The sequence below is a fragment of the Orycteropus afer genome, unplaced genomic scaffold (genome assembly GCF_000298275.1).
Source record: "Orycteropus afer afer isolate SDZICR_OR568_19922 unplaced genomic scaffold, OryAfe1.0 scaffold00121, whole genome shotgun sequence".
NCBI classification, from domain to species: Eukaryota; Metazoa; Chordata; class Mammalia; order Tubulidentata; family Orycteropodidae; genus Orycteropus; species Orycteropus afer.
The window spans coordinates 8,847,825-8,862,995 of NW_006921708.1; the positions used below are offsets into that span (position 1 = coordinate 8,847,825).

At 36.7% G+C, this 15,171-nt stretch overlaps 1 protein-coding gene across 1 annotated transcript in view; it reads left to right on the forward strand.

Annotated features, from left to right (window-relative positions):
* ABCA13 (ATP binding cassette subfamily A member 13) overlaps positions 1 to 15,171 on the forward strand; it is an 888,443-nt gene that overhangs the window by 685,973 nt on the left and 187,299 nt on the right. The window contains 1 exon segment of the mRNA XM_007944147.1: positions 772 to 881. Within this exon segment, the coding sequence (XP_007942338.1) occupies positions 772 to 881 (110 nt within the window).

Consider the following 15,171-nt stretch of genomic DNA (forward strand, 5'->3'; position numbering starts at 1 on the left):
GAAGAATGCTGAAAGTACCATGGACTGCTAAAAGAACTAACAGATCTGTCCTGGAGGAGGTGTACCCAAAATGCTCCTTGGAAGTGAGAATGGCCAGACTTCATCTCACCTATTTTGGTCATGTTGTAAGGAGGGACCGTTCCCTGGAGAAGGATGTCATGCTTGGTAGGGTGGAGGGTCAACGAAAGAGGGGGAGGCCTTCAACAAGATAGATTGACACAGTGGCTACAATGATGGGCTCAAGTAAAGCAGGGATTGTGGGGCTGGCGCGGGATCAGGCAGTGTTTCGTTCTGCTGTGATGGGGTTGCTATGAGTTGGAAATGACTCGTCGGCACTTAGCAAGAACAACAACAACAACAACATATAATATACACATAATGTGTATATATATATACTACAGTGTGTGTATGTATATATACATATAGATATGTATATATACATACACACATATGGAGAATGGAAAATAAATTGTTTTTAGAAAGCACTTTTAAAATATACATAGCATGGGAAATCTCAGCATATTTTGGGGTACTTAGAATTTACTTCTCATCTTTTGAGTTTTCTGCATCAATTTGTATAAATTCATGCCTGAATTTTAATACCAGTCAAATGCCATGATGATTGCCAAAGTATTTCATAATCTTTAAATTGCTTTATAGAATGGTTTTAGTCTCCAATTATCACAAACTAACAATATCAACTCATAGTTTATTGAAAGTAAATGCTCATTCTTACATATTTTAATTTAATTAACTTCTGTCTTCTCTTAGTGCTTTGGGCTTCTAGGAGTGAATGGAGCTGGGAAAAGCACCACATTCAAAATGCTGAATGGTGACATTGCTCCAACATCAGGACATGCTGTTATCAGGACTCCCATGGGGTAAGTTCTAATTTCATTGTTTTTGCTGCCTAAAGAGACAATAATAAGCTCAGAATACTCTCAGCATTTCAGTAATCCTATGTATGAATTAAAGTCTGCAAATGCTATTTTCTTCCAGATTTGCTTTCTGATGTCTAATTTTCAGAAGAGGGAAAAGAGTTTCCAAATAAGAATGAAAAAGTTATCATTAGTGTAGGAGTTCTTTATATGTTCATCTGCAAACTAAAGCTTTCCTTGGTTTTACATGTATTCTTTTTCAAAAGTCCCTCGTATTTGAATTTTTCTCAAAAGGTTTGTATGGTGCAGGACTGGGCAGCATTTTATTCTATTGTACATTGGGATGCTGTGAGACTGAACTGACTCAATGGCACCTAACAACAACATATATATATGAGCTCTGGTAGCGTAGTGCCTAAGGCACTTGACTGCTAACCAGAAGGGTGGCGATTCAAACCCAGCAGCCACTCCTCGGAAGGAAGGTTGGGCAATCCTACTTCTGTAGTGATACTGCCTCGGAAACCCAAGGAGGGGTTGCTATGAGTCGTGGCCTACTCGACGGCAAATAACAACAGCAACAACATTATATAGCAGAAATACAATTTAATTTTTTTTTCTATCCAGATTTCCACTTTGCCTGAAATATGATTTTTTCAATAAAGTATCCCCTGCCCATTCAATGGAAGTGCCTTCCTTATTGTATATAAATTCTCAAATATGCTTGGCACTCTGCCTTCATACTTTTGTTTATACTGCATCTTAACACGTTGCATTGTCTGTATCATTTCTTAATTCTTCATTTTAAGAATTGTTTTCTCTATTTCTGGTCCCTTATTAAAGCATATTAATTTTAGAATCATTTTATAAAACTCCATGAAAAGATCACAATATTTGAATGTTAATTGGAATTGCAAAAAAATTTGTATGCTGATTTGACATCTTTATTATTTTTGTATGCCTTTTACTGGATATTTTTTCAGGCTATTTTATTGTATTTATTTGTTTCTGTAATTTATTTTATTTATTATTATTATTTTAAAAATTTTTATTGTGCTTTGGATGAAAATTTCCAGAGCATACAGAACAAATTTTTTCTTTCTTTCTTTCTTTTTTTTTTTTTTTTTTGTGCTTTGGGTGAAAGTTTACAGAGCAAATTCACTTTCCATACAGCAGTTCACAAACTTTGTCTCATGACATTGACTACAATTTACCCCAATGCAACAGCTCCCCACCCACTTCCTCTGCATAGTTACCTCTTCCCTGTGTCCATCCCTCCATGCACTACTGCCCCCTGAGCTGTCTCTCTGTGTATAAATAGCCCTTCTTTCTCCCATGATTGTTCTCTCCAAGGAGTGTATCAACTCATATGCCTGTCTTTTGTTTGGCTGAAAGCCGCAAGTGTGGGTTCAATTCCAGATCTGAAGGGCAGCTAGGGGCTATAGTCTCATTGGTTCCACCAGGCTCTATCAGACCAGAAAACCTGGTCCACCCCCCTTTTTTTTTTTTTTTTTCCAAATGATTTTGAGTTTTGTTCCACATTGTTCTCCCTCTCTATCAAGGATCTCCTACATAGATCCTCCTCTGAGTGGTTGACATTGGTAGCCGAGCACCATCGAGTTCTTCTGGTTTCATAGTCATATAGGCTGTGGATCACATGGTGTACCAGTTGCTTGGACTAATTGTTTCCTTTGGTTTTGTTTTCTTCATTCTTCTTTGCTCTTGACAAGGAGAGACCCAATATTGCATCTAGATGGCCACTTGTAAGCTTTTAAGATTCCAGTTGCTACTCGCCAAAGTAGGAAGTGGAAGAATGTTTTATGTAGTATATTATGCCAATTGAGCTTGATGTGGCCTGCAACTATGGTCCTGAGCCCCCAGATCCAACTACTTGCTCCCTGTGGGTAGCTGGCTGTGACCAAGAAATGATTACAACCTTGCCTTTTGTCAGCTCTACTGTATATCTGGGAATTCTTACAGAATATACAAATACACTTGTAGAAACATTGTCTGCCAACCCTAGACATGGTCTTGGGCTCACTCTCCCTTTTATTGTTGTTGTTGCTGTTATGTGCCGTCGAGTCTGACCCAACTCATAGCGACCCCTCCTTGAGTTTCTGAGGCAGTATCACTATGGAAGTAGATTGCCCATCTTCCTTCTGACAAGTGACTGGTGGATTTGAACTGTCAGCCTTCTGGTTAGCAGTCAAGTGCCTTAGGCATTATGCTACCAGAGCTCCTCTCCCTTTTATAGACATACCTAATAGTTCAGCCTGTCCAGCCATCTATCCACCCATATATCAATGTTTGCCTTCACTGACAACACAGTACTATTGTATGTGCAAAAGGATTCATCTTTGTTGTCTATACCTCCCATGAACCTCTCTATGGCTTCCTCTTCCTCAATGTCAGTGTTGATCACTCACATTTGGTATATTTGGTACATTGCCCTTCTTTTCATGCAAATCCATTCTTGTCTCTACTTATCAACAGTGTTCCCTCCCCTCCCCTCCCATCCCTGGTAACCAACAAAGAAAATTTCCTTCTATGTATAAACCTTTCTTTGACTTTTTACAATACTGGACTAAAGCAATATTTTCCTTCTGTGATTGATTTATTTCATACAGCGTAATGTCCTCCAAGTTCATCCATGTTATGTGGTGTTTTTCAGATTCTACATTATTCTTTAGGGTTGCATAGTATTCCATTGTGTGTACATACCATAGTTTGGATATCCATTCTTCTGTTGATGAGCACCTAGGATGTTTACATCATTTTGCTATTGTAAATAGTGCTGCAGTGAATATGGGTGTGCAAATTTCTGTTCTTGTCCTGGCTCTCACTTCTTTAGGATATATTCTTAGTAATTCAAAAATGGTTGCAGCAATATATTGACAGATAGCTTCCAGAAATTCTAGCTGGATTCAGAAGAGGATGTGGAGTAAGAGATATCATTGCTGATGTCAGATGGATCTTATCTGAAAGCAAAGAATACCAGAAAGATGTTTACTTATTTTTATTGACTATGTAAAAGCATTCAATTGTGTGGATCATAAGAAATTATGCATAACATTGAGAAGAATGGAAATTCCAGAACACTTGATTGAACTCCTGAGGAACCTGTACATAGATTAGGAGGCTGTCATTCAAACAGAACAAGGGGATAGTGCATGGTTCAAAATCAAGAAGGGAGTACATTAGGGTTGTATCCTTTCACCATACTTATTCAACTTGTATTCTGAGCAAATAATCTGAGAAGCTGGATTATATGAAGAAGAACGTGGCATCAGTTTTGGAGGAAGACTAATAAACAAACTGCGATACACTGTTGACACAATTTTGCTTGCTGAAAATGAGCATGACTTGAAGCTCTTACTGATGAAGACTAAAGACTACAGTCTGCAGCATGGATTATACCTTAATATAAAGAAAGCAAAAATCCTCACAACCGGTCAAATAAACAGCTTCATGGTAGATGGAGAAAAATTGTAAAGAATTTCATATTACTTTGTTCTACAATCAACACCAATGGAAGCAGTAGTCAAGACATCAGATCACATATTGCACTGGGCAAATCTGCTGAAAAAGGCCTCTTTCAAGTGATGAATAGCAAAGATGTCTCCTTGAAGACTAAGATGCACATAACCCAAGCCATGGTAGTTTCAATTGCTTCTTATGCATTTGAGAACTGGACAATAAATAAGGAAGACTGAAGAAGAGTTGTTTTTGAGTTGTGGTGTTGGAGAAGAATGCTGAAAGTACCATGGTCTGCTAAAAGGACTAACAAATCTATCCTGGAGAAGCGCAGCCAGAATGCTCCTTGGAAGTGAGAAAGGCCAGAATTCATCTCACCTGCTTTGTCTTACCTACTGGTCATGTTATCAGAAGGAATCATTTTCTGGAAAAGGATATCATGTTTGGGGAAGTGGAGGGTCAACAAAGAAGGGGAAAGCTCTCAATGAAATGGATAAACACAATGGCTACAATGATGGGCTCAAGTATAGCAAGGATTGTGAGGCTGACACAAGACTGGGCAGTGTTTCATTCTGCTGTGCATAGGGTCTCTACAAGTCGGAGATGACTCAACGGCACCTAACATCAACAACAACATGTTGTGTACAGAATACAATACTCTTATCAGTAATCAGTGAAACATTTTTTTCCCTATGTTAATAGTTTGATTCTAATTATCTTTATTGTCTACCTTAGAATTATCAAAGCAACATTTAATGATAATAGTATCCATCCCATTTCTTATAGAAATGATAGTATTTCTATTTTATTAAATCTAATAACTTGGAAATATATATATGTGTGTGTGTATGTATATATATATATATATGTATGTATGTATGTATATATATATACACATGTTGTTGTTGTTATTTTGTTATTTGCCATCGAGTCGGCCCTGACTCATAGCGACCCCTCCTTGGGTTTCCGAGACAGTGTCACTACGGAAGTAGGAATGCCCAACCTTCCTTCTGAGGAGTGGCTGGTGGGTTTGAACCGCCAGCCTTCTGGTTAGCAGTCAAGTGCCTTAGGCACTATGCTACCACAGGTCCTATATATACACATACATATATATATATAATTTTTTTGTCAATATTATTTTTGTAATTTTGTTGAAAGTTTTTTTTTTTTTTTTTTTTAGTATATCAAGAATCCTTTTGCTCTTTACTCTAGTAAAAGAAATTAGAATTCCATGCACTATAAATTTCAGGTTGTCAGATTTTTTTCCCCTAAATTAATACCCCCCAGAAAAGAGGGGATTTTCTTGTATTCTAGTCATTAAATCTCTTCACCAGAAAGTGTACATTTTGAACCACAGAATAGTTGAGGCAAATCTGTTACTTGCTGTATTCTGACTTAGTCATCAGTATATATCCTAGAAGTACCAATTGTTTTTCAAGCACAGAGAGTAGTTGAATATTTCCATTTCCCACTACAATAATATGACATCTGCATATTTATCAAAAATGTATTTTGTGTCTGTCTTAAAATGTATTGTATACATTTATACCTGGCCAACAGACTAGAAGAGATCAATATTTTTGCCCATTCCAAAGAAAGGTGATCCAACAGAATGTGGAAGTTATTGAACAATATTATTAATATTGCATGCAAGTAAAATATTGCTGAAGATAATTCAAAAACAGTTGTAGCTGCACATTGACAGGGAACATCCAGAAATTTAAAATGGATTCAGAATAGACATGGAACAAGAGATATCACTGTTAATGTCAAGTGTATCTTGGCTGAAAGCAAAGAATACCAGAAATATGTTTACATGTTTTTTACATATGTTTACATAATGTAAAGGTTGGGCAATATACTTCTGTAGTGATACCACATCGGAAACCCAAGGAGGGGTTTCTGTGAGTTGGGTCCGACTCGATGGCATATAACAACAGCAACAACAATTGGATATCATAAGTTGTTAATGAGTCTTCCTCCAATCCTGATACCATGCTCTTCTTCATATAGTTCAGCTTCTCAGATTATTTGCTCAGCATACAGATTGAATAAGTATGGTGAAAAGATACAAACCTGACACACTCCCTTGATTTTAAACTATGCAGTGCCCCTTTGTTCTATTCAAATGACAGCCTCCTAGTCTATGTGCAGGTTCCTCCATGAGAGCCAAAATATGACCTTGATTATATCCCTCCTGTTTCATTGAAAGTGCAATGACATTTGACTCTGTGGATCATAACAAATTATGGATAACATTAAAAAGAATGAGTATTCCAAAACCCTCAATTGTGCTCATAAGAAACCTGTACATAGACAAAGAGGCAGTTGTTTGAACAGAGTAAGGAGATATTGAATAGTTTAAAATCAGGAAGGGTGTAATCAGGGTTGTATCCTTTCACCCTAGTCAATCTGTATGCTGTTGTTAGGTGCCACAGAGTTGGCTCCAGCTCATAGAGACCCTACGTACAAGAGAATGAAACACTGCCCAGTCCTGTGCCAGCCTGCCAATCCTTGCTATACCTGAGCCCATTGATGCAGATACTGTGTCAATCCATCTTGTTGAGGGCCTTCCCTTTTTTCATTGGCTCTCCACTTTACCAAGCATGCTATCTTTCTCCAGGAAATGGTCCCTCTGACAACATGACCAAAGTAAGTGAGACAAAGTCTGGCCATTCTTGCTTCCAAGGAGCATTCTGACTGCACTTCTTCTGGGACAGATGTGTTAGTTCTTCTGGAAGTCCATCATATTTTCAGTATTCTTCACCAACACCACAACTCGAAAGCATCAACTCTTCTTCGGTCTTCCTTATTTATTGCTCAGCTCTCACATGCATCTGAGACAATTGAAAATACTGTGGCTTGGATTAGGGACACCTTAGCCTTGAAAGAGACATCTTTGCTCATCACCACTTGAAAGAAGTCTTTTGCAACAGATTTGCCCAGTGCAACATGTCATTGACGTCTTGACTGCTAATTCCATTGCTGTTAATTGTGGAACCAAGTATTATGAAATCTCTAACAACTTCAATCTTTTCTCCTTTTATCATGATGCAGCTTATTGGTCCACTTGTGAAGATTTTTGTTTTCTTCATGTTGAGATGTAATCCATACTGCAGACTGTAGTCTTTAATCTTCATCAGTAAATGTTTTAAGTCATCCTCACTTGCAGCAAGCAAAGTTGTGTCATCTGCATATCACAGGTTGTTAATGAGCCTTCCTCCAATCCTGATGCCACACACTTCTTCATATAGTCCACCTTCTCAGATTATTTGCTCAGCATACAAATTGAATAAGTATGGTGAAGGGACACAACCCTGACACATCCCTTCCTGATTTTAAACCATGTAGTATTCCCTTGTTCTATTCAAATGACAGCCTCCTGGTCTATGTGCAGGTTACTCCATGAGAGCCAAATATGACCTTGATTATATCCCTCCTGAATACAGAGACCATTTAAAAATTAGATTTGATACATTGAACACCAATGACCAAAAACCAGACGAATTGTGGGATGACATCAAGAACATCATCCCTGAAGAGAGCAAAGAGTCATTAAAAAAGAAAAGAAAGGAAGTAAAAACCAAAATGGATGTAAGAAGAGACTCTGAAACTTGCCCTTGAATGGAGAGTAATTAAAGCAAATGGAAGAAATGGTAAGATAAAAGAGATGAACAGAAGAGTTCAAGGAGCAGCTCAAGAAGACAAAGTCAATTATTATAATGAAATGTGCAGAGATCTGGAGTTAGAAAACCAAAAAGGAAGAACACACTCAGCATTTCTCAGGCTGAAAGAACTGAAGAAAAAAATTCAGGCCTTGGGTTGCAATATTGAAAGATTCTATAGGCAAAATATTGAATAATTCAGGAAACATCAAAAGAAGATGGAAGTAATACACAGAATCACTGTATCAAAAAGAATTGGTCAATGTACATTCAATCTTTATAATGAGCAAATAATCTGAGAAGATGGACTATATGAAGAAGAACACAGCATCTGGATTGGAGGAAGACATTAAAAATCTGTGATATGTAGATGACACAACCTTGCTTGCTGAAAGTTAAGATGAAGTAAAGCACTGCTGATGAAGATCAAAGATTATAATATTCAGTATGGATTACACATCAACATAAGGAAAATAAAAATCCTCACAACTGTACCAATAAACAACATTAAAATACGTAGAGAAAGGATTGAATTTGTCAGAGATTTAATTTTTCTTGGATCCACCATCAACACCTGTGGAAACAGCAAACATGAAATCAGACAATGTATTGCACTGGGCAAATTTGCTGTAAAAGACCTCTTTAAGGTGTTTAAGAGCAAAGTTGTCACTTTGAAAACTAAGGTGCTCCTGACTGATGCCATGGTCTTTTCAATTGCCTCATATGCATGTGAAAGCTGGACAATGAATAAGGAAGACTGAAGAGTTGATGCCTTTAAATTGTAATGTTAGTGAAGAATACTGTAAATACCATGGGCTGCCAGAATAATGAACAAATCTGTCTTGGAAGAAGTTTAGCCAGCATGCTCCTTAGAAATAAGAATGGCCAGACTTTGTCTCACCTATTTTGCTCATGTTGTTAGAGGGACCATTCCGTGGTGAAGGGTATCATGCTAGGTAAAGTAGAAGGTCAGGGAAAAAAGGGAAGACCCTCAATGAGATGGATTGACACAGTGGCTGCAACGATGGACTCAAGTGTAGCAAGAATTGTGACAATGGCATAGGACCAGGTGCTGTTTTGTTCTATTATACACAAAGTCAATATGAGTTGGAGCTGAATCGATGGTACCTAAAAACAATAGCAAAAATACTTACAGAAAAGGCATGGAGAAGGCATCATTTTACCTTCTTTAATTCAAAAGGTGGAGAGAGTGTCACCATCAGCAGCTCAAGGCTGAGTTCTGTGAGCTCAGACATGCTGTCATCTTCCAACCTCTTCACCAATTCTGACACCTTTCACAGGACTCTTTACTTCTGTGGTGGGTTTGATATTTCATTGCAATGTCCACATACAATTCACAGATAATATTCATGATTATCAGGTGTGTTAGGGAAGTAACAGGTTACAATTCAGGTTCAGGAATATGGGGAGCACACAGTTCTTTGATCAGGACAGCCTACCCCTGCCATGACCACAAGCCACAGTCAGGCTTCTCTTTGGTCCTTGGCTTCTTGACTGGCCTCTGCCCTGCTCAAGCATTACAAGACTCTTTTAGCTCAGCCAATAGGTGTACCTAGGTGTACTCCACTCTACCAGCAAGCCTTCTTATGAAGGCATTCAGCTTTCTTTCCCCATGGGTTGGCAAGGCCACTACTCTGCCTCATGCTAGTCTCTTGGTTCTGTTGCCTCTGTTTCTTTGCCAAGGACGTCGAATACAGGTTCCAAGGACATGCTCCATTCTCAGCTATTCTTTGTCATGACAGTAGTGGGATCCCCCTTTCTGCCTCTGGGATGGCTCATTTTAAGCTTTGCAGAATGACAAACCTGACCAATCTCCATATTAGGGTTCCATACACCTTATTTCCATGGTCCCAGGCCCACAGGGTGCCACTTATTTACATTACTAATAAGCTATTCAATTCTCTTGGTAGGCCTCAAACACCTCACATTTGCATAGTTCCCCTCAGTAATTTGATGGGAGTCATAAAGACCACAGTTGGAAGAGCTATACCAAGTTATTCACTGCACCACCACCCTCTAGTTAGTGGTTTACCCTCCCTCACTCATTCACCCCTGTTAACCATGAAAGAATATTTCTTTTTCTGTGAAACTCTTTTTTGACTTTTTATAATATTTGCCTTTTTGTATTATTGAAATTTCTTATAAGAAATATCTTAAAGTTATAATTTTAACATTTTTGCAGAACACTGTATTTTATAGTTCTTTTGATATACTTGAGATTTAATAAAACTTTCTGATGAAAGATTTTTGAAATTTTCTTTCTTTGCTTATAAATAATAAAATCATTTAGAAATATGAATGTGATTCTTTGTAGAGTTTTACTTTGATTCTAAAAATTTATTGATATTATTGTTGCCATTCATTTCTAAATGGCATATTTTAATGTAATCTTATAAAAAATTAGGAAAGTATTTTCAGATATTCAAAATCTTTTTTCTTGAATTTTCTCAAAACTACTTTTTAAAAATGTTATATTGAATTATAATTTACACATAGGAAAGAAAATTTCAGTGAACTTTTACAAAATGAGTATACATTTATGATTGATTCCTAGCTTAAGAAACAAAAAAAGACTCAAGAAATAAGTCACTGCTGTAGAGTCAGATCTGACTCATAGTGAACCCTCCTTGGATATTTGAGGTGGTATCACTACAGAAATAGATCACCCAATCTTCCTTCTGAGGAATGGCTGGTGGGTTTGAATCTCCAGGCTTCTGGTTAACAGTCAAATGCCTTAAAAAACCACTTAAATGCTTTTAGTCAATTTACCCTCTAAAGGGTAACTATTATCCTGATTCATTATTATTATAAGCAAAGTTTTTGTATCTAAGACCCAGGCCAAGAATTAGCACTTTGACAGCTAAATCAGAAGTCTCTCTATGTGCTCCATCCCAATAAAGACCTCTTCTCTCCAAAAGGTTGCTCATGATTTTGTCACCCAAGAGTATATCTATAGGCACTATAATTTAATCTTGCTAATTTATAAATCTTTTTATGACTTTAAAATCTCTTAATATACATATCCCCCCTCTATCACTGTCTTTTATTTACACTTTAGATAAAGTGTAAATAAATAGATCAATAGCAGATACTGAAGAATCTTAGCTATTAGACTTGTAGATTTGCCTGCAGACTTTGCTAATTGTATAGTATTAAGAATGTCTAATATATTCTTCTGTCCACTCTATGTCTTGCAAGTTGTAGCTAAATCCAGAGCCTTATTGGGCTCAGGTTCAATATTTTGGCATGACCAAGCACTAGGTTGTGTTGCTTTCTTTCATCAAGAAGCATATAATATCTGGTATTCACTGTTTTTTCACGTTAGCATTTTTGATGCTCAATGCCTAAGTGTGTAAGTTCTTTGGGGAATGCATTATAGTGAGATTCTAACGCTATCATTTTGCTTTCAGTGACTAGCTGGAAAAAAATTGTTTTAAGGAGATGCTTTCATTTTATTTGGTTACCTGAGATGTAGATTATGTAAGAAAGGATGGATAAATGTTTGAGGCTTTGTTTTTTATTTAACCTGTTTTCAACATAATCATTTGGTTTTTAGTCTTCTTCAGAAGGTGTTCAATTAGGTTTATTTTTTGTGTAATGTAATATTATTATATATTATTTTGACTTCATTCTGATAAAATTAGAATGCACCTGAAGAGGCACTTTGTATTTAGTTATTGTTTTTACAGAAAACTTGGGCACACAGTTGTTAAAGCACTCAGCTCCTAACTGTAAGGTTGGCAGTTGGAACCCACCTAGTCTTCTATGGGAGAAAAGACTTGGCAATCTGCTTGCTTAAAGACTTAGAGCATGGAAACCCTATGAGGCAGTTCTCCTCTGTCTCATAGGGTAACTATGAGTCAGAACTGGCTTGACAACAAACAACAACAAACTTTTTACATGTTAAGGTCTCCTTTCCTCTTCTGCTCCCCATTCTTCTCAGTCTAACTTTTGCCTCCATATACTGGGAACAATAACTCCTTTGTTTGAATGAGGTTTCAATTATATCTCATATAAAAATCACCTGGCCAGTAATGGGCATGTGGGTGCCATTTAAGAAATACTCCCTTTTCTAACTTAAGATAATTGGAAATTTGAAAGTATATCTACCTGATTACAAATACAATATGTTTAATCACTGTGCTATCTATATTGCCTCTTAACTGTTATAAATATTGCTGTCTCTGGGCAGAGAATACAATTATACTTTGGTTAGTTCATGTCAACAGATGAAAATCAAACAATAGGAGCTAATTATGTTCAAGGATAGAAAATAGAGTGCATTTATTAGCTGAGTAAATTTTGAGGTTTATATATGTACAAAACAAACATATAAATCCATTGTCACTGAGCATGTTCTGACTTATAGCAAACCTATAAGGCAGAGGAGAACTACTCCATAGGGTTTCCCAGGCTGTAACCTTTACAGAAGCAGATTGCCACATCTTGCTCCCATGGAATGACTGCTGGATTTGAACCTCCAGTCTTTTGGTTAGCAAGCAAAAGCTTAACCACTGCATCTCCAGGACTTCTTTATAGATGAAAAGAGAGTTGCAAACACCTATTCCTTACTTGTCAACTGTCTTATAGTCTGATGTTTCACAATTATGACAATAGTAAAAAATCTACTATCTGACTTCTTGTGCATTACAATATACATCTGGCAATAACAAAATGTGTGGTGTGAGGTAAGAGTAATACTGGAAGTAAGTGATGTTAAAGTTATATATCGAGTTGGATGGGCCATGAATCTCAGTTTTGGCAGTTATATAATGAAGAAATTTGGCAGTTATGTGATGATGTAGTCATTTTCCATTTTGTGATCATATGTGGTCATCCTTCATTTTTGCATAATGCCAATTTTCTCTTAACAACCTGGTCACCTAACCATGTTAGTGAGTGAGGAGTGGATGTATACTGTTTACCATTCTGAAAGGAAATCATGATATATGTGGTAGTTAAGTTTGTGTTTCAACTTGGCTTGACCTGTTGAGTGTTTGGGCAGCTGGAGGTAGTTATTTCATGTAGTGAGATTGGCAATCACTTCCGTGGTGGAATCTACTAGAGCAGTTGAGTAGCTGCTTTAGGGAAATGGTCTGCTGCCAGTATATAAGAAGCAGCTTTGAGGAAGGTCTCCAGCTTATGGAATACTTGATTCCTGCATGTAGCTGAGTCTTCATTCAGTAGCATGCCATACTCTGCTGATCTTGGGACTTTTAATGGACTTGAATTAATGTCCTGCTGTGTGGTTTGGTAATGTTAGGACTGTGCCTTTTTTACTTGTTGACCTTGGGTTTCTCAGCTTCATCAGCCATCAGCTGCCTGAGTGAAGTAAGCTTCCAGCTTCAGTGGGACGGGAGCCAGAGTCAGAGCTGAAGCTCAAGATCAAGAGGATTTCACCCAGCCCCTAGAGCCTGGCACTTTGAACTCAGACTTCTAGCCTCCCAAACTGTAAGGGAATAAACTCCTGTTTGTTAAAGCCATCCTACTTGTGGTATTTTCTGTTAGAGCAGAACAGAGGTAACCAAAACAGTATATTGAATTGAATCTCTCCCAAGTATTATGTAGTTGTTTTTTGCTGGCCGTTATAAGAGTATATGAATAAAAAGCAAAATATATTTTTTTTGTTTGAGGTGATTTTTAAGAACTCTAGTGGAATAGTGCTTAAAGCACTTGGCTGCTAACTGCAAGTTCAGTGGTTCAAACCTACCAGCTGATCTGTGGGAGCAAGGTATGACAGTCTGTTTTTGTAAAAATTACGGCCTTGGCAACCCTATGTGGTAGTTCTATTCAGTACTCTGTGGTCAATAAGAGTCTGAGGTCAAGGTCAAGTCCTGTGGTCAAGGAGTGATGTGACGGCACTAGGGTATTTTTTTGAGTTTTTCTATTTACAAATACAAATGGACAAAGGAATAAAAATTTCAAAAGGACACAAAACATACGGTTTATTTTTTTATCCCTAGAAGACTGACTTTCTCCTTTATAATTCTGTTCCATCATTTTTAAATAATTGGAAAATGAAATTCAAATAGCTGCCCTTGAAAGGAAGAATAAATTTACATCCCCATAATTGCCTGAAATTTCCTTATTATGCTACATATCTGTGTTATTAGTTTAATTATGACTAAATCACACTTACATTAATTATATTTTTATCCTTGATTATATGTAATATTAATTGAGCATTGGTATTCAAGGAATCAATTGGTAAATTAGTAGCACAAAGAAATTTTTAGTTACTTAGAGATTTGGAATAAAGTTCATAACTTATTGCTACCTAATTGAAAATACATTGATTCAGTTATTTAGTATATTAAGGTTTATTTTTTTCTCTCTATCGAGGTTATATCAGGAGCTAATTTTCAAAAATATTTTCTTAATTTAATTTATTAATTTTCATGAATGCATAACATCAAACTTAAGAATAAGATATGTGTCCAAAGAACTTGTTTCAAAACCTATTATTATAATTATATTTAAAGAACTTCATAGACTACTGATATGATGACAGTTGTCACAAAATGAGATTGCAAACCAAAAATCACATGCATTTTTATTTAGCTATCACTGTGTTTGTATCCTTAAATTTGAAGGCTTTGGTTTTATACTCTCCAGTTTGTCGCAGTTTCCACCAATCTATATTGTCTTGGTACTAGCACCATTTGACAGAACAGATACTTTACCTGACTGTTTGTATCATATACATATATGAGTTTTCACTCTCTGGAGAACTAATGGCCAGTAAGAACAGACATAATTCATTTTAACTATATTATTCTCTTTGAGAGCCAAAATACAACCTTGAGTACATCCACGTGAATTTAGAGACCAGATTTGATGCACTGAATGCTAATGACCAAAGACCAGACAAGTTGTAGGATGACATCAAGGACATCATGCATAAAGAAAGCAGAAGGTAAATAAAAAGACAGGAAAGAAGGAAAAGATTAAATGAATACCCAAAATCAATCTGAAACTTGCTCTTGAACGTAGAGTAGCTAAAGCAAATGGAAGAAATGATGAAGTAAAAGAGGTAATCAGAATACTTTAAAGGGTGCCTCAAGAAAGCAATGCAATGTATTATAATGAAATATGCAAACACCTGGAGTTAGAAAAGCAAAAAAGAAGAACATATA